The sequence below is a fragment of the Orcinus orca genome, chromosome 2 (assembly GCF_937001465.1).
Source record: "Orcinus orca chromosome 2, mOrcOrc1.1, whole genome shotgun sequence".
NCBI lineage: Eukaryota > Metazoa > Chordata > Mammalia > Artiodactyla > Delphinidae > Orcinus > Orcinus orca.
The window spans coordinates 95,499,797-95,519,946 of NC_064560.1; the positions used below are offsets into that span (position 1 = coordinate 95,499,797).

General features: G+C 39.3%; 2 protein-coding genes across 7 annotated transcripts in view; both read right to left on the reverse strand.

Moving 5' to 3' along the window:
• The window catches only part of APH1B (aph-1 homolog B, gamma-secretase subunit), a 114,626-nt gene extending 106,677 nt beyond the window's left edge, over positions 1-7,949 (reverse strand). For 2 of the 6 annotated variants that reach the window (XM_049706201.1, XM_033437094.2), the window contains exons 1-3: positions 7,473-7,947; positions 1,627-2,113; positions 79-249 (exon numbers count right to left, since the gene is read on the reverse strand). In XM_049706201.1, coding sequence (XP_049562158.1) covers positions 79-249; positions 1,627-1,739 — 284 coding nt within the window. In that variant the 5' untranslated portion in view covers positions 1,740-2,113; positions 7,473-7,947. Of the gene's footprint in view, positions 1-78; positions 250-1,626; positions 2,114-7,472 lie in introns of all 6 variants that reach the window. The other 4 variants (XM_033437095.2, XM_049706200.1, XM_033437097.2 and 1 more) reach the window with 4 other exon arrangements.
• Positions 7,950-8,816: 867 nt separating this feature from the next.
• The window catches only part of RAB8B (RAB8B, member RAS oncogene family), a 66,955-nt gene continuing 55,621 nt past the window's right edge, over positions 8,817-20,150 (reverse strand). The window contains exons 4-8 of the mRNA XM_004274720.3: positions 19,242-19,319; positions 18,162-18,251; positions 16,878-16,943; positions 14,036-14,086; positions 8,817-13,113 (exon numbers count right to left, since the gene is read on the reverse strand). Of these exons, the coding sequence (XP_004274768.1) occupies positions 13,021-13,113; positions 14,036-14,086; positions 16,878-16,943; positions 18,162-18,251; positions 19,242-19,319 (378 nt within the window). The 3' untranslated portion in view covers positions 8,817-13,020. The remainder of the gene's footprint in view (positions 13,114-14,035; positions 14,087-16,877; positions 16,944-18,161; positions 18,252-19,241; positions 19,320-20,150) is intronic.

Sequence of the window (20,150 nt, forward strand, 5' to 3'; positions counted from 1 at the left end):
CAATAATACATTAATGTTTCAAACTACTAAATCATAATTCAAATAAAACTGGGAAAAAAGGTAAAGCGTTTAACTTACTTTAAAAGTTTATAATATGCAAACCGGAACACTTCTTGGATAAGGACTGAGATTAACACTCCAAAGATCAGCAGATCTCTCTGTCTTGGTTCATCTTTGTTATCAGTAAGGGCTGCTGCCATGAACCAAATGAAGGAAGAAAGCAGCAGAGACACCAGCCAGAAGAAAGCTCTGAAAATTGGTGGGGGGGGGGGAGTTACAAGTGAACAGGACTAATAATGATTTAAAAGCAGAAAAAACCCTGCTTGAGAAGGAAGAGATTTCCTGACAAAAAAAGTGTTCATGAAGTGATGCTCTTAACCAACTGGTCCTAATCAATGGTGCAGTTTCCCTGGTGAAATAAACATGCAGGCCAAGAGGAATTTGAGATTTTTCTTAAAAAATCACTTTTTTCAGTGACCCTGCTATTTGTAAATACATCTGCAGACTAATTGCCAAGGACTGTCTGTCTGGAAACTTGGTTATTTGCTAAGCTTCCTAATTAAAGCTTTGCCCATTGATGTGCAAATGTCTTTTCCAGGAAAATGTCTACATCTCTATTAACAGAGCGATTGGTTTAAAATCCAGAGGTTGAAAGCCTGTGCTCTGATCTATATCAGTCTTCCAGGCCTGGTTTTTACAACATTCCTGTGGATTTTAATGATTATAACAAGCTTTACAGACCTCTTGCCCAAATCTCTATTGTTTTTTAAATGACACGTGTGATGCAGCATTTTCAATACAGTTGTGAGAGGTGAGGAAGCTCAGAAAAGGTGGGATTCACTGGTCTCGCCTGGCTGTTTCTCCTGGTGCCAAGTGAGACTCAGTGGTGGAGAAGGTCGTAGGGGAGCTCCAGTAAGAGCTGCCAGACAGGTGAAAACTGGGATTATGATCACATTCGCCACCAGAGTTCGGTATTGACCAAGCTCCTGCAAGGAGACGTACTACAGGTGCTGCGGAGTTTTCACAGGTTTCTACCCTTTGGCTGCTCACCTGAATCACCTGGGACGCTTTTAAAAAGTCCGAATTCCACCCCCTAGACATTCCTATTCAGTTGATTCAGGGAGGGGTAAGTGTTGGGCATCGGTATGTTTTAAAGCACCTGATCCCCAGGTGCTTAAGGGCTCTTAACTCGTTTGGGATTACAGATGCCTGTCAGAATCTGAGGGAAACTAGGGACCTCCCCCTCCAAAAAAATAAAAGATGGATATTTGAAGTTATCCACAATTTTTTAAATACAGTTTTAATGTATGACTCACTAACGCCCATCCACGGACCCTAGGCAAAAACTCGGGAGCCAAGCGTCAGGGTTTTCTGAGACCCACGATGTGCTCTCCTTCCCTAGAGCTCGCCCTCTGGGGTCGCGGGGCTCTTGTTCTTTTCTCGCCGACCCTCGGAGCAGGGCGAAGAGTCCCAGGGGAATGGGGTCTCCGCTCTACCCCCTCCTAACGCTTCTCCGCTCCAAAGCCCAACGAGGACGAGCCGTTTCGTGGGGACGCCAGGTATCGCCGGTACCCCCGGCGGGGGAGGGGAGTCCCAGGTCCGGGTTTCCCGGCACAACCGCCTTACCCGATGATGAGGAAGATGATGCGCAACGGCTCGGTGGCGATGGTGAAGATGTAGAGGGCGAGCGCAGGCCCGAAGGCAACGAAGGCGCAGCCGAAGAACACGGCCGCCGTCATGGCGACCGCAGAAGCCGGCACGGGGACGTAGCGTGGACGCGGGGGCGTAGCGTGGACGCGGGGGCGCAAATCGACCACGGAGAAGAGCGCGCGTCGAGGGCGGGGCAGGCCGAGGGGCTGGAGGCGGGGCGCGGCGGAGGAGGCGGGGCGCGGCGGAGGAGGCGGGGGAAGGGCGCGGCGCGGCGCGGTGGAGGAGGCGGGGGCCGGAGGAGGCGGGGGCGGGGCTTACCTCCGGGCTTTCAGCCCCGGAGACTTAGCAGCTTCTGATGCAGAGGCGGCGGTAGCTGAAGACTTTAGGGTAGGAGCTTTGGCGCCGACCCCCGCCACCACCACTGGTACGCATCCATCAGGCCAAGACACCGCCCACGAGGTGGCTAAGAGAAGGGGAGGTCCCCAACCCGCTTTAGAGCCAGAACTAGGGAAAGAGTCCAGATCAGCTAACGAAAAACTCTGCGCAGGACATAGGCAGGATTCCATTTCTAAACAAAGGAGCCTTTTTTTGAAGCACATTATGCCATTTGTATAGTTGCGGAAACTTCGTGAAACTATGTACAAAACCCTAGCCGGGAGAGCAGTGACCCAGGCGATAACTCACAGTAGAAGCTGTCCACCTCGGGGTTGTTTTGGCGAGCTGGTTTTATTTGTACCCCACTCCCGCCAAGTCTTAAAAAAGTTGTTTTTGAAGGCATTCTTTGATCACCCTGTAATAACAGTCACATCTCCCTGCTCAGTTTTTACTTGCTCATTTGTCTCCCCCATTAAAATGTAAACTTCTGGAGGGCAGTGTCTTTGTTTTGTTCTTTGTTGTTTTTGCAGCAGCAAGAAGGTGCTGAACTAAATATCTGTTCAATGAATGAAATAATTTTAAAAGTGGAACTTACAAACACTTGCTATTTTACATTAATTAAACAATTTCTGAAAGGTTTACAAGTTAAAACCAGAAGGTTAATTTCCGTAATCATTCACATCTAAGATTTATCTCCATGTCTAATGGGGATAATAATACGTCATGGGTTATTTTGAGGATTGTGCCTGCACAGTAAGTGCTATGTAAGTGTTAGCCATTCCTATTTATTCTTTAATGCCTGTCGTGAATAAAGCTCTTGGAAATCAACACTGAAAAGACAAAAGTTGGGACCTGACTGAAGATGTTTTTGCAGCTCACCTCTGAAAAATGAGCCTTCAAATAATATAAGCATTTAATTTTTATGGTAGAATGTCACCTTTGTTCATTTAAAACAGACATATATATTTTCCTATTACTCCACAGAATTTTTCTTCATTTTGAGATGTCTTGTCCAGCACCTATTAAAACTCAGGTTGAGACAACAGTTGAAATTGATAGAGTGACTCTCCATTAGACTCTTTTGGTTCTACCCTGAACCAAATTGGCAAATACAATTACATTACTTCAGCTCCATGCAGAAATGCCATCACAGAGGCATAGCCTACTCACATCCTTGGTGTAAATTAAGCTTTTTTAATACAAGAAATTGTAAGCAGATAGGATAGGGGGTCTCCAGAGAAAGAGAACCAGGCATGGCTTCATTGACATAAGAAAATCTGTTTTTGGCCTAAGCTATTTTGTCATCTAAGCCTAGACACAATGCTTATCCTTGAACAGGCCTTAGTAATTAATAGTCTTAAGGGAACAAAAGAATGTAGGACTGTTATTGGGCAAGAGAAATAACAATAGCAAAGATAATATATCAGTAGTAAAGACTCCCAGCTCTGTTTCAATGGTAAAGATTAACCTGAAGCCTCAACCACCAGATCAACTGGAACCTAAGGGGTGATGATGTTGACCTTTTCTGACCCTTGTGACTTCAATCAACTAAAGCTTGGACTCTGTCGACCTTTGCCTCAATTCTATGCTGAATTCTCCTCTGCTCAAGCGCCTACATAAATATGCATGTACCCTTAGCTTAAAACATCCCCAGTTTTGCTGTTTGGGGAGACACTGCTTTGGGAAAGATCCCCAGTGTGCTCCTTACTTGCTGCAAGCAATAAATCCTTCCTTCTCCTGATCTTTGGCTTGGTTGTGTCTTTTGGCTCGACACCCACCAAGAGGCGAACCCCGTTTTTTGGGTAGCAAAATGGCCATCTACATTTTTTCTTGCATATTTCATAAACTATCTCATTATCATTATTCAATATCTCTAATTTACTGTTTGAGTTCAGGGCTAGAAAAAAGTTTTGTTTCTCCTGACAAATGCATATGCTCAGCTTGAGAGCTAACTTATAATATTCAGGCTTTATCTTAATTCCCAGGAAGCTTGGAGCTAAATTTAATAGTCAATTGTAGCAACTATTCTTTTTTTAAATTACAATTACTGCCATGACTTCAGAATATGGCTTATTCTTTTATCCCTATTTTGATTTGACTATCCTGATTTTAACCAAGATCTGTGTCTCCATTAAAGGTGCCTCAAATACTTTGGAAGTAGGCAACTCAACATGCAGAGCTATAAATTGGGGGAATTTGCACTTACGTTATCTTGACCATATCTCAGTTCAATTTTAGTCCCCAAGTCCAGTTAAAAAATGGGACGGCAATGCAAAATGTAATGACTCTGACCCCCTATCTATGAAGACATCTTTAACTGATGTCTGTTGGAATAAAATAGAAAAGGAAATAACTAGACCAAACTGTCAAAATCACCAATAAGGTAGACTTCTTCAGCATTCATGGTTATTTACCAGAAACACTTATTTCAAGTTTTCTCTGAATCACATTTATATGATGTATGGCTGTTTAAAAAGCACTTTTACACTGATTTCCACAATTCTTTTACAAGTGAGGAATGTGAGGCTAAGAAGCAGTGCTATGACTCCTTAAGTTTTTACGAACTTACTATGAGTTTTCTCCAAAGACTTGAAAACACACTAAGTGATGTTGGGAGTTAAATCTCTAAAAGGTGCCTGGGGGATAGAGGCTGACACACACTATGGATAAGGATATCTGCTGGGTATGCGCCTGGAGGAGTGGGAGGGTACAAAAAGCAATACCACATATTAGCAATTTATCCAATAAAGCTTGGACATACCTACCAGGAATTCACAATATACTAATGAATTCGCTTGAGCTTTATTTTCTGATAGTGCTGATAGATTTATACTCAACCATTTATTCATTCATTCAAAACGCATGCTGTGTGAGTATGAAGTGTCAGGCAAAATGCTAGGGATTGGGAGTACACCAATGAAACAGTTGTGCTCCTGTCTCCACTGAGCTTACAGTCTAGTGGAGAAGCCAGACAGGCAAGTAGAGGGGTTATGAGGATATGCAGGAAGGGGGAAGGACAGCCAATCCAAACTTGTGAGCTGTTGCTAAAGAAGATGACACCCAGTCATTCAGGTCTTAGCTTTGGAGTTAGCAAAGCTAGGAAGTAGGGGAGAAATGGAAGGACAAGTGGAAAGGCCTCAAAGTGAAAAGAAAGCAGGGCCTTTCTGAGGGACAGAAAGTAGTTCAGGATGTCCTCTCAGTGTGAGGAGAGAGAAGACAGAAAAGGCCAGCAGGTTAGAGTTTACCTCAAGTCCGGAGTTTATCCAAGGGAGTGACAGGCTCAGATCTCCTTTGTAAAGATAATGGAAAATGGGATTTCAGATAAGAGGTCTTTGGCATCTGCAGATGAATCAGGGAAACAGCAGGAGTCTGGAGAGAAGCAGAAAGACTGAAGAGATTTAGGAACTGTGCAAACAAAATTTAATGACCTGATGAGCTACATGGAGTGAGGGAGGGAAAAAATCAAAGGTGGTGGCTTCTGGAAAGGTATATATATATTTTTAATTAATTAATATTAATGAATTTTACTTGTACTGACTGCAAAAAAAATGCACAACCTAAAAGCTGAGAATTATGTTTTATTCGGCCGGCTTGCTGAGGGCTCGGGACTGCTCTAAAGGGCCAAAGGGAGGAGCCAGATATATAGGAGTTTTGAAAACAAAAACAAAACCTGGTGGTTGGGACAGCTGATGATTCCTGTTAATTAAAGAAAAACCAGACATCTCAAGTGAATGAATTTAGCACTTTTCTACGTGTGGGAAGACGCAAGAGTCTTGGCTCATTGAAAACATTCCTTTGATATGCACCTTAGCTATCTAGGGTCAGTATCCTGCTCTTCTTCATCCTGAGTTCCCTCTGGGTGCAGTTTTAGGGGGCAGCTGTAGTGGCTGAGGGCTTGATGGTCGCAGCATCCTTTGTTTACTGATATGGCATGCGACATTTTTCATCCACACTTGCTATGGGGGCATTCCCATATATCCCTGGAACTATATTGAAAAACCTAAATTTTGAGAGTAGAAAACATGAAGAAAGGGGAAGAGAGGGTTTACTCAATTTATCAATACATAAAGAGCATTCTGGGTGATTTATCTTATTAAAAGAAAATTCTTCTATATTTAATAAAGGATAAAAGAGTATAAGATATTTAACAAAGACTAAAATAGTGTAAGATGAGGGCCAGAATAAAAACCAGATAATGAAGCTTCTCTTTTTATTGCCAAACTTATTGAGGCACTGATGAATTTACTTCCATTCTTTCTTCAAATTACAAGTAAATGGAGAACCAAACAGCTCCTAAATTACACTTAGCTTTCTTCAGCAACGTGTTGATTGTGATGACTACTGAAGTTCACTGATTCTTTCAACATTTATTAAACACATACTATATGCCAGGCTCTTTGCCTGATACTGTGATTACAAAAAACCAAAGACTCGGTCCCCACCTTACAAGAGCTGAGTCTAGTGGGGAAGGAAAGTAAACAGATGATTCGAATCCAGGGTAGTGAGCGACACTTTGGGCAGACACAGGAGGGAGTTCCTAACCAGGGATGGGTTGTGGCTGAAGTCTTCCCAGAGAAACCCTTACTGAATGAAGATAAGTAAAAGCTACTGAAAGATAAGGAGAAGTTAGACGAGGGGCAGGGAGTCCGCAGAAGGAGCAGCGTAAGGAAAGGAGTGACAAAGCATGTTATGTTCAGGGAAATGCAATTACTGGCGTGGTTCAAAAGGTAGATATGAGGGCTTCCCTGGTGGCGCAGTGGTTGAGAGTCCGCCTGCTGATGCAGGGGACACGGGTTCGTGCCCCGGTCCGGGAAGATCCCACATGCCACGGAGCGGCTGGGCCCACAAGCCATGGCCACTGGGCCTGTGCGTCCGGAGCCTATGCTCCTCAACGGGAGAGGCCACAACAGTGAGAAGCCCGCGTACCGGAAAAAAAAAAAGGTACATATGAGTTAAAGAGTGACAAAATCTAAGGCGGGAAAGAAAGATGTGGGGATCTCAAAGGACTTTGTTTGCCAGGCTACAGAGTTTAGTTTTTTTTTTTTTTCCTCAAGGTTATGAGGATTAAGTTTGGCAGGGGTGTAAGACTTCAGTTTTAAAAACCTGTCAGCACTGTGATAACTGGATTGGAGGAAAATAAGATTAGAGACTGGAAGACTGGTTAGGAGGGGTTGCAGAAATCTAGGCAAAAGATAAGGAGGCCTGAACAAAGAGGCAAAAATAATGGGCAAGGAGATAGATTAGAGAGTAAGGAGTTAGGACGTGTAAGACTCGGAGGTTGATTAACTGTTTGGGGATCTGGGTAGATGACGGTGCTATCAAGATGGAGAGAAGAGGAGAAAGAATAGGTTTCTCCTCTTGGGATTTAGAGTTGTTGGTGGGAATTGCTGGAGAAGGAGGAAAGATGGAGAGTTGAGTTGGAGTTTCAGACATGTTGTTTGATGTACCTGTAGCAGATTCAAGGGGAGGTGTCCAGTAGGCGGATCAACTTTGAAGTCTGGCCCTCTGGAAAGAGGCTGGGGCTAAAGACACAAATGTGAAAACTGTATTAGTGTCCTATCATTGCTGTAAACATATTACCACAAATTTAATGGCTTAAAGCAACACAAATTTACTCTCTTATAGTTCTGGAGGTCAGAATTATGAAATGAGTCTTACCAGGCTAAAATCAAGGTGCCAGGGCCAGGATAGTTTCCTTCTAGAGGCTTTAGGGGAAAATCTCTAACCTCACCTTTTCAAGATCCTAAAGGCTGGACTTCCCTGGCCGTGCAGTGGTTAAGAATCCGCCTGCCAATGCAGGAGACACGGGTTCGAGCCCTGGTCCAGGAGGATCCCACATGCCGCGGAGCAACTAAGCCCGTGCGCCACAACTACTGAGCCTGCACTCTAGAGCCCGTGAGCCACAACTACTGAAGCCCGCGAGCCACAACTACTGAAGCCCGCGCGCCTAGAGCCCGTGCTCTGCAACAAGAGAAGCCACGGCAATGAGAAGCACACACGCTGCAACAAAGAGTAGCCCCCGCTTGCTGCAACTAGAGGAAGCCCACGCACAGCAACGAAGACCCAACGCAGCCAAAAATAAAGACTTGAGCTTTAAGAAAAAAAAAAAAAGAGTGAAAGGAAAATTAAGCTTGAGAGGAATAGTGAAGGTTCAAAATGGTTCTGGGGATGAACGGCAAAAGCTACCGGAAACATGCACCAGCCCAGGGGTAGAACACTGGCAGAACATCACATCCAATTGTGTTATTTGAAAGTGAAAACAACAGAAACTAAACTTGCAAGGATTAAGAAGGGAAGGACGATCAATTTAAGGCTGCAGTTCTATAACAGAATAACCTCAATGTATGCTGAATTAAGAATGAGCAGGAGCTCTGGCCATTTTTCTCAGTCTTTAAGGAACTCTAGGGCGGGGGTGGGGGGGATAAATTAGGAGGTTGGCATTAACACATACACACTAAAATATATAAAATAGATAACCAACAAGGACCTACTGTACAGCACAGGGGACTATACTCAATATCTTGTAATAACCTGTAAGGGAAAAGAATCTGAAAAAAAAAAAATCACTGAATCACTGTGCTGTATACCTGAAACTAACATGACATTGTAAATCAACTACACTTCAGTTAAAAAATAAATAAATAAAATTTCCCTCCAAAAAAACAAAAAGAACTCGAAGTAAGATGTAAAGTTTGCTAAAATACCTCAAGTCTACCATGGTTTGAGACACACACCTAGCAAATTAGAAGAAACATTTTAAAAATGTGCAATCCATTTCAGAGAGACATAAGTATTTTCATTATGTAGTTTTTATTTTAGACGAACATTATTGTAAAAAAAAGTTCACCTGGAATAAAATCCATTTTTTCTTAAAAAAAACACAGCATCATTATCAGTACACAGTTAATGAATTGGCTTAAACAAGAGTAACAACATGACAGGTCCACTTTATCTGCAGGAGCTTTTTCACATTAAGCCATTGGAGCAAAAGTAAAATATGCTGAAACTTACAGTAGGATGATTCTATGGAAAAAACGGATATTTCCCATTAGGGGCATGATTTTAGTCAAATAGTTTACAGTATTTAAAGGGACAGTGTCAGCTGCAAATAAACAAAACCCATGTGTAAGGCCATAGGAATGAATTATAATTAAATTCACATTTTAAAAAAAGGTAAGAAATAAAACAAGAAGTTCTATTAGTTCTTGGCAATAAGAAATGCAATTGCGTATGGCACAAGCATTTCAAAAAATGAAGTAAAATTTGAAAATATCCCTAGTTGTTTGCTAATTTTCATTTCTGTAAATTTCATTTAGTTTTTTTCATGCTGAACATGACACCCATTAATTTTATTAGTCTGAAAAAAGACCAATTCTACTGTAAAATTGTGCTAGCATTTGAAATTTTATTAGTATATCCTGTCCATCTAGGTCCCTCTAGGACAAGGAATTTCATTTTTAGACATTCCCCCACCCCCTTCTTTGGATATAACAAGAAGGAAAAAGGAATGTCCTATCTGTTAAAAGAAAAATCATAAAAAATCTGACAGCAGAAATGAGTGCTTAAAATCAGAGAAAAGTAAACCAACATAATGAAATGCTATTTTAAAATTTTAAGCTTAGAAGCTCATCTTTAAAGATTAAGAACTAAATTTATAAAGAAATCTAAGTCATGAACTAGGAAAGGAAGTCTGCTTACACGTATCACTTACTGTTCACAGGAAGAACTATAAGCCTTAATACAGATTCTCAGCATTCAGAACCTGTAAAATGGAGTTATAATCTCTTATTTAGAAATTTCTGCAAACATTTATCTATATTTCACAGCTAAATTTATTAATGGAGACAGGAAGATAATACTTTTTTTGCGCTACTGGATATGACATGTATGTTCTATCCTAAACTACCTGCTACTTTTTCCAATGATGCCTTTAGTTCAAAACAAAACATATAGTCTAAATTGTGTTGGATACTTAAAGGCTGGCTCACTGTTTTTCTACTAGGTATTAGAATACTAGTTAGCTAAATGAGGTATAATTAAAAAATAGTCCTTCAAAGTAAAGAGTATAGTCTTCTGAAAATTTATAACAAAGACTGCACAAAATGTTCATGTAAATAGTAAGAAACCCTGCAGCACCTCCTAACTGATGCACAGGTGGATTATTTTCTCATAATCTGTCTGAAGTAAAATATAGCTAAAATAAGTTCCCAGTGAAACGCTTTACAATCAACTGATTTACATGCTACTTAGTTACAGCACATTTTCATTGTCTGATACCCTCAGACTCCATTTGAAAAGGTCTAGTCCAATCATTGTCAAAAATTAGCACACTGATAATAAAATGCAGCCACTGAACCACTAATACTGCTGCAATAAACCTTCATGTACCTTTATCCATAAAACCACAAAAATCTTCACACAAAACTAGATTTCAGCAGGGAACAGACCATTATCTGCCACTAAATTCATCTACAAATAGAAAAAATAATGCACTATATGTACATTATTAAGCAAAGTGGAATATTTATTAGGGCATTTTACCATGCAGAAAGTGAATCTCCTATGGTCTTAGCTCAAATTATATACAATTTAGCAAAGCTAAATGTAAGAAAATAGCAAGGACAATTTATTTCTATATAACAGTATATACCCCCAGTTCGCTGCTACTTCAAAGAACACTTTTAGACTCATCTAACTTTTATAGGCTCTTTCAAAGGGAAGTTCATGGAGACTAGTTATTAACCCATACGAGACAACAGAAGAGAGAAGGAAAAAAAACAAAAGCAAAGCATTCTGTTTAAAAAAAAAAAAAAAAAAAAAAAAAAGGCTAACCACAGAATATGTCAGTTTTGGTTTGCAGACAACCCCTGAGATATAAACCAAAGTGTTAAGACACCAAAGAGTTGGAGGTAAATTACTAAGAGAGTTACATTCATACATGGTGTCATAGCACTTGCCTTTTAGAAATTACCTTGTTACCATCCAGAAAGCTTAACTGCTGGGATCTTTTTCTGAAAATCAGTGAATACAAGATGTTTCTAAGAAATTATCTTTTTTGTTCCAGAAATCTATCTAATTTTAAGATGGTAGACTTACAGTCAACTTTTGATCAAGGAACTACTGATTTTACTGGGACACCAACTGGTGCCTTTAAGCCTATAAGTAAGTACAAAAAAAAGAAAGAAAAAAGCAAGGAGACTGAAATTTGTGAACAATAAATTTAGTGAACCCATCAAAAATAGCTCTGGTATATATTTCCTGCCACTAAATTGTGCATAAGTTTTCAAACAAGTAGTAAAGGTTGACTGGTCCAAGTATTCTAATGATACATCTTAATTTGAAGCAGAATTCTCTGCGGTAACAAGCAATCCATTTCCACTTTCATCTCCCAGACATAACTATCAAGCATGATGATAACCTTTGTGAAACAAAACAGGCCTAACAGGAAGAATAATTATTATTTCCTAATCACCTCTTTATTACTCCCTTCTGTGTTATGACACTGAAGGCTAGAATAACAACAATGAATTTGGCACATTAAGTTAACACTAAATACCTTTTTTTCTCACGTGACGGTTTCATCTACAAAAGGCATACCAGTACCAGTGTTTGGTGAGAAAGGCAGCTAAGTCTTTTGGTTGGCTTTGGTCCAAATGGCTGGACCAAGTTCTACAACAATGCACCTGAACAGATGGAACTGGGTTCTACACATTCAACAACAGCTGTTGTAAAACTGAAACCATGCTCATATTTGCTCTAATGAAAAGGCAAGACTTTTCCTAGAGGCTGCACTAGGTCTAATTAATCTTATTTTTTTAAAAAAAAGCCCAAATTAAAAAAAATCATTATTTCCACCATTACCAACAGCTATCTCTATGAAATTTACATCCACAAATTAATTTCTATCCCTACAGGTAAGCGTTCTGTGAACTAAGTCTAAATCTAACTCGTTAATTCTTGCAGACAGGGATTATGATAAGAATTGGGCATTACTACTAAACCAACAGCTAAGGAGTGAATCTAAGAAAAAATATATTATGTTTGCTGATGTGACAGAACAACAATTAGATGCTGAAATAAAACCCTAAATAGTGTGTCTCTCTGTCCATGTAAAATTTCAGTTTAAGAAGCTTACACTTAGAAACAGACAACAGTGTTCAAATATGTTATGTTTTAGGTGAGTGATTATAATAGGTCAAACACAGGAAAGAAGAGCAAATACAAAACTCAAGAAAAGCGACATTAAAGTGATTTCCAAATACAGTGTCAATAGATTAGGCAGAGGTAATCAATAAATCACCTGAAAAAGTGATTTATTCAGCTACCCAGACTCTCTGGCAAAAAAGTCAGGAATGAAGCAAAACTGTAAACAATCTGAAGAAATAAAGAAACTGTGGCCTTTGATGAGCAGATGGGCATTTTTATGAATTTTTAAGATAAAGTTTATCAGAATTTAATGACTCTTCTATTTAAGAAAATCAGAGCCCTTAAATAAATGCTATCAATGCAATAACATTTGGCCATATGAACCTGACCAAATATGCTATAATTTTCGTATATTAACCTCTGCTTTAAATGTTCTACTCTTTTTTTAAACATTCCCGAATGCAAATTTGTCTAGAACCTCATCAGACAGAAGTGTGCAGATGTGAATCTCAGATTGTGCTGTAACAAGGAAAGGCTAACAACTGATGTGCAAAGTGAAAAAGAAAAAGATAGCAGCTTCTGCAACACGCAATAAAACAGAGGAAAAACAAGTTAAGTCCTGCACGTGTCTCCACTTCATTGTTTCCACGTTTGAAAGAAGCAGCCTGTTATCTTGATGGGCCATGAGGCTGGAATCCACTGCACATTCTGTGTGCAGAATCTAGGTCTAGGTTCAGTGGTGCTCTCAGTAGCAGCCAGGCAGGATGATTCTGAGGCTGGGTGACCTGTGCTTTCAGAGAAGCAGGAAAGGGTCCTCTAGGTGTGCTGCAGTCTCTCAGAAAGAGTTCATCAAAGTAGCGAACAACGGAAGAAACTGGTCTTCTTTGATCGGTTTTCTGTTATTTTCACTGGTCCACCTGCCCCTGATGAATTGCCGTCATTCTAAAAAAAACAGAAGATGGAGTTAGCAAGGAAATAAAAGTTTCATGGTTTGAGCCCAATTACCTAAGAAATAAAAAAATATCTAACTATGCCATAAATGTGTCCTTAGTAGTGTGGTTAATTAGGAAGGGAACTAGTTAAGCTCTGATGTTGTCTGTTTCTTTGGAAACAGTGGGTTAATATAGGAAAAATATTTTAAGGCTAGCGCCTAATATATTAACTACATATTAGGAAGTTCCTAACTCCAGTTCAAAAAAATTATAACCAAAAGAGTGTAAAGTTTCAAGGGTTATAATGGAAACAATGTTAAGATACTGGTACAGGCAACCCCTTTCTTGGAGGTAAGAAGAGTTGGTAACATAAGGTATACAATTATATGCAAGATTCAGGTTAAAACAAACTTTCCAGGATGTCGTAATGATTCATCACTGAGATTGTTTCAAATTTAAGCAAACTTCAGCGTCTTTGAGATCATAATTATATACTGATATAGAGAGAGATAAAAAATTTAATTTTGCCATTATTACTTTAATTATTCTGATCAAAATTCAATTAAAGACCACTTAATGGGGATATATGTATATATATAGCTGATTCACTTTGTTATAAAGCAGAAACTAACACACCATTGTAAAGCAATTATACTCCAATAAAGATGTTAAAAAATAATAATAAAAATAAAGACCACTTAAAGAGCCAGAGGAAAGAACTGAAACAACTGCAGCTCAGAAATAAGAAATTTGAAGAAACAGAAATAAGAATCAAAGTTTAAGCAGGTGAAAATGTAAGTCAGGGAAAAAATGGGTTTATGTGAATATATTATAATCAGGCCTATCCCTTTAATTAAATAAATAAACAACACAAGTAAGAAAACAAATTTAAAAACAGCATAAGGAAAATAAAAATTATGTGTCATACAAACCATTTTTCTGTTGAGTTTTGTCATTATATCCCGTGCAAGTGTAAAAAATGCCTAAAGGTAAACCAAAGATTTCATTATTATATGTTTATAATATCTTTTAAAATAGAAATGTAGCCTTTTTTTATTATTTCATTATAAAATATAAATACATTACTTTGAGGTTTTTAACTGAGAAAAGAACATAATTGCAATCACAGTAGACACATGACTACTGTAACTTACTTTTCATTTATCATATCATAAAGGTTTTCCAGTGTAATCAAACTGTCATTCATCAAGTATTTTCTGCACATAACATCTGGCACAAGTTCCTAATATGACACTTGCTGAATTATGGGTATAATAAGATCACTTGGGAGGCAGAGGCTCTAAAGCTCCTGGGCATCCCCAGAGTAGGGCACAGTTCCTGGTCTAGGAGATGCTGAATGTCTGTTTGATAAGTGAAGGAATAATTATGAATTACCCTATAGCTCTAAAATTTGTTTTCACAAAAATCTCCACCTTTTATTCCCAACCTCCTCTCTTTCAAATTGCTTTCACTCTTATACCTGAGAATATATAACCTCCTGTGTCGCAACACTGCAAAATCCCAACAGTTCCTACAGCTCAGCTAAATTCCCCACCGTGGAAATCAGTGAAATAGAAGCAGGACAAATCTCAGTGGCATTTTATGCCTAGTGCCTTTTGACCCAAACCCAAGCCAAACGTTTTTAAAACCTATCATCCCTGGGACTTCCCTGGTGGTCCAGTGGTTAAGAATCCGCCTTCCAATGCAGAGAACAGGGGTTCGATCCCTGGTCGGGGAACTAAGATCCCATATGCCTCAGGGCAACTAAGCCCGTGCGCCACAACTTAGAGAGCCTGTGTGCCACAACTACAGAACCCATGAGCTGCAACTATTGAGCCCATGCACTCTGGAGCCCGCATGCCACAACTAGAGAGAAGCCCAACTGCCGCAATGAAGAGCCTGCCCGCTGCAACGAAAGATCCCCTGTGCTGCAACTAAGACCTGACGCAGCCAAAAATAAATAATTAAATTAATTAATTAATAATTTAAAAAAACCCTATCATCCCTACTTTGTTTCTACATGACTCTTAAGGCTTCCTCAGTTGTTGCCATGCTAAACCCACTGGTATGTCAGTCTGTTCCCAATCACTCCTAATGCCCCCCAAAAATGTTCAGCAAAAGGATTATTATTAAACCAGTCAAAAAGAAGCAATATGATAAGTACTATTATCACTCTTTGTCAGTGTCTCATTGTCACACTGGTCACCTGTGAGTCAAAGTTTCTAAGTAAGCCCATCTCAGTTTTTGAGGCTAAGTTAAAGCCCTGGGAAAACTGCTAACTTCTGCAGAATACCTGGCCAGTAAGCAGCTCGGGCAATCCGCAGGTCTATATTTCCATAGCTCAACGCTCTCTTCTCTTTTTTTTTTTTTTTTGGCCACACCGAGCGGCTTGCAGGATTTTAGTTCCCTGACCAGGGAATTCCCAACTCAATACTCTCTCTAAGTCACAGGTATGATCAGGGCTCAGGACTAACAGAGACCGAAGCCTGCTCCATTAAGCCAGGGTACAGAGCTCATTCTGTGGCAGCAATCCTACGTGGGCCATCTCAGTGAGCAAGCTTTTCTCCTGTCTCCACCATTAAACCTGACTGAAGAGGCTCCCCTCTTTCTGATGAAAGGAAATCCTTTTGTAGCAAGCAGAGGGAAGCATTTTTCTGCATATCTATGCTTGAGTAAATAAATCAGTAGAGGCTTCCTGTTTCCTGACACCCATTTGCCAACCTGAAAAAATGACTGTTAGTTACTTAAAAGAAAGAAAAAGTTCTGATCCGTGTCCACTAGTTGAGTCACTTAAGTCTCAATTTTTAGCCATGTCATGGTGAAGAATGAATAGCTTGAGAAATTAAATGTTTATGAAACCATCAGTTTTATTGTTAAATAAATTACATGTATTAACACATAGTACATGTATTATTTTTATGATAAGTTTTAAAAATGTTTTTAAAAAAGAAAATATTATCAACAACTCTGCGCTTGGTAAAAAATAGAAGACCTGGGTCTTCCCTGGTGGCGCACTGGTTGAGAGTCTGCCTGCCGATGCAGGGGACACGGATTCATGCCCCGGTCCGGGAGGATCCCACATGCCGCAGAGCGGCTGGGCCCGTGAGCCATGGCCGCTAAGCCTGCGCGTCCAGAGCCTGTGCTCTGCAATAGGAGAGGCCACAGCAGTGAGAGGCCCGCGTACCAAACAAAGGGCAAAACTGAACTTAACCTGAACTTCCATCTTCTGTTCAGTGACCCATTTTTGGTTTTTTTTTTGGCTGTGTTGGGTCTTCGTTGCTGCACGCGGGCTTTCTCTAGTTGCAGCGAGCGGGGGTTACTCTTTGCAGGCTTCTCAATGCAGTGGCTTCTCTTGTTGAGGAGCGTGGGCTCTAGACGCACGGGCTTCAGTAATTGTGGCCTGCGGGCTCAGTAGTTGTGGCCTGAGGGCTCAGTAGTTACTCCACAGCACGTGGGATCTTCCTAGACCAGGGCTGGAACCCGTGTTCCCTGCACCGCCAGGCAGATTCTTAACCACTGCGCCACCAGGGAAGCCCTGTTCAGTGACTCTTAATTGAGCAATCTAATATATCCCATGTGGAGGATGGGTGTTAGAAATCCAACAACCAGGATCCACATAAAAGTCAGAAGCATAATCGTTTACAGAATGGAAGTGGAGTTCCCACAAGGCATTCACTAAGGCAGAAAATATCAAGGCTTGGAGAGTTGCTTGAACACAGGCACCTAAGACACTAATGCTACTACGTAACAAGTCACCAAACAATTCCTTCTCACCTCTTCTACATTCGTACTGGATTTTGCACTTGTCTCCAAGAATTTAATCCCATAGTCAATTGCTAACTGAAAGACAAAAAGAAACATTTAAATTCAGTGCAAAATAAATAAATGCATACAGAGCATTTATATTTTTTAGGTTTTTCAGAGTCCTAAAGGGAGCGTACCTAGTGCAGAACTCCTGTGGTTCTCAAATTTCTTTGCTTTCTTCTACTGTATCATGTTTGAAATTTAGGTATCTAACTTCATCACCACAAGTAAGTAAAATGGCACCACTTCCACTCAAAACATAACTTAAGTACTTCCCTTCTTTTCGATTATACCTGTAGTTCTCTAATAAAATCACTAGCAAACCTATGAGACATTCACCCCTATCATTAATTTGGGATACATCTGCCCCTTTTATCTGCTCCCAAAGTACAAACCTCCAACAGTTAGTATTGTAACTTTTCACTATTTTTTAACAAATTGGTGCATAAAAGAACAAAAGCTTAAGATACTAACTACTCACTGCTTGGGTTTCTATTGATTGTGGCAAATTGTGAACTCTTCTACATTTCCATCTATTTCCAAAGAGTTCCTAGTTCATTTGCAACACCAAGATTAAGTGAATGTTTTTAGGGGGAAAAAGTTCGCAGTCGGATCGAAAAATGCATTTTGCACATATCACTAAAAAAAGTCTAAAGCAAAATTCCAAGACTTAAAAAATTGAAGCCTCTAAGTCAATTTGGAAAATGTCAAAGAAATGAATATGTACATGTAATAAACTCTTGTTTTACAGGACATAAAATAGAGAAATGCCTATAAATGATATCCGTAGCTTAATGAAGAGTTTAAAACTCCATAATGACCTAAATCTAATGTGCAGTAAAATATTCTTAAAAAAAAAATGAATTGAAAAATGATTACTGTGGAAACTTCACGTATCCTACTACTTTTTTTTCAAAGAGAATGAACTGGTTTAACTTCAAAACTGGGCATTTACACACAGATATGGAAGAAATAACCTGAACTCTAAGCTGCAGGAATCTGAAAAAGGACCAATTTGTATCTCCCAGAAAACAGCAAATTCTTTAGGAATGAGTCATGACTACACAGTATATGGAGTTGGAGCTCGAATACTAATTCATACCATTCAAGTATGGATTACAACCCTTTTGTTGTTTTTTTAACAGATTAAAATATAGATGTTTTTAAAACTTAAATCAATAATTAAATAATAGTAAGAAAATGAATGCTTAACGTGAGTAGATTCCAATCTTTATGCATTCAGTTCAAATTTACCTTCTCCCCTCTTTCTTTTGACACTTGTCTTTTGTCATTCATATCACATTTGTTGCCCAGGATCATTCTTTCAACATCTGAAGAGGCATGCTGCAGGGAGAAAACAGTATGTTAGACAAACAACCTGAGAAAAACACAGTTACTCAACAGGCAAATCTTAACCTGTCAGAAACAGATCCAGAAATTTAATTATAAGACAAATAATCTTTCACTCAACATAAGGCCTGATTCACAGAAAAATTTTAAAGATGAGAGGAGGGGAAAGCTACAGCATAAGAGTCCATGCGAACATTTTTCCCAAAGGCTTGCAGTCATTCTCATGTCTTTTTTGGTACATGAACAAACAAAAATAAAACTTAAAGTTATCTAACAAAAAAACTTCCAAATGTTAGTTTGGGTCAAAGAAGGGAGAACACCTCGGTACTAAGTGAGCCAATGCAGAAGGTATTCTGGATTCTGAACTACTTAAACAACAAATTCACGTGGGTTAATATAAATGTGTATGAAATTATTTCACAGTCAGATTTCTTTCTGAAATGTCAAAGACATTTAAAAAAATCTTCATACCAATCAAACTGGAACTAAACCAAATTTTAAATATCTAAGATGAAGAAAATGTTAGAAGGGCAAAATGATAAACTGCCGGAATAAAGATATATTTTTGCCCATCAAACAGCATAGCATGGTGGAATAGACAGAACCTGAGAACCAGAGGTTTTAATCCTCGCTCTCCTTTTTAAAGGCTCTATGAGCACATGCAAGTCACCTCTTTCTGACCTCAGTCTTCTCATGTGTAAAATGGGGACTTGGATTAAATTATTTTCAAGATCAGGGCCAAGTTTAAAATTCTGTGAAACTGCTCCTCTGTCTGGACCTCCCCCAAGTCCAGCAGAGAAGTCAGACTGGCAGTACCAGAGATGTCACCCTCCCTGGCACTCCTCAGAGCAGAGGGCCTGACCTGCCCACGCCCTACTTCCTAGCAGCTCAGCTGAGTGATAGGGAGACACTCATAAAGGGAGGAGCCCTTTATAAGCACCCAGCAGGACTCTTCTTTAGTATCCATTCTCTTTCCATACATACCTCTTCAATGTTTCTTATCCAATTTTTAATATTGTCAAAGGACTTTTCATTTGTGATGTCATAGACCAGCATAATTCCCTATAAGAGGAAAAAAGACCGTTATTTAGTACTTTATACATTTAAAGTTAAAGAATATAATGTCAATGTACTCTTCTCCTCCAGAAAGCTTGTGTTTGTCCTTTTTCTGTCTTTATAGAAGGAATTTATAATAAAAATTTAAAGTACAGAGAAACAGAAATAAATAAAATCTTCCATTGTCTCACCATGTAAATAAATACTCTGTTAACATTTATTTCACTTTTAACCTGTAATGAATTAGTGATTATGGTAAAGGTGATACACCCTTTCTACCTGACTTCATATAATAAAACTGGCACCAACTGAAGCTAAAAGGATGTTTAAGTTAAAATAGAGATAACATTGAGTAAGAGGTAATCGCTTCTGTTGTGCACTTGTTTATTCTAAGTAGAAATTATCTTGTTTCTGACTCTTATACTAAGACTGTAACCATATGGCTTTAGATTTATTTCTTTTTATATGAACTGACTGAAATGTTACTAAACTAAAAAAAGTTACTATTTGTCTAAGTAAATCACAGACACTTAAAATATAATGCATTTGTTACACACTTTAATGAAAAGCATCCTCATCATATCTTAGAAGACCCCACGTCTGGTATTTTTAAACAGTTTATCTTCTAAATGTTTCAACTGACACCTGTATGCTACCTATTCCAAAATCTGTATCACAAGACCACATTTGTGTGTTAAGTGCTAGATCCACCCCCCGTCCATCCATTTCAACAAATATTTAGTGAGCACCTACTACGTGCCTGGTAGTATACCAAATGCTACTAGTAGTGAATAAGATAGGCAAGGCCCCTTCTTCTCATGGATGGCTAGCAAAGAA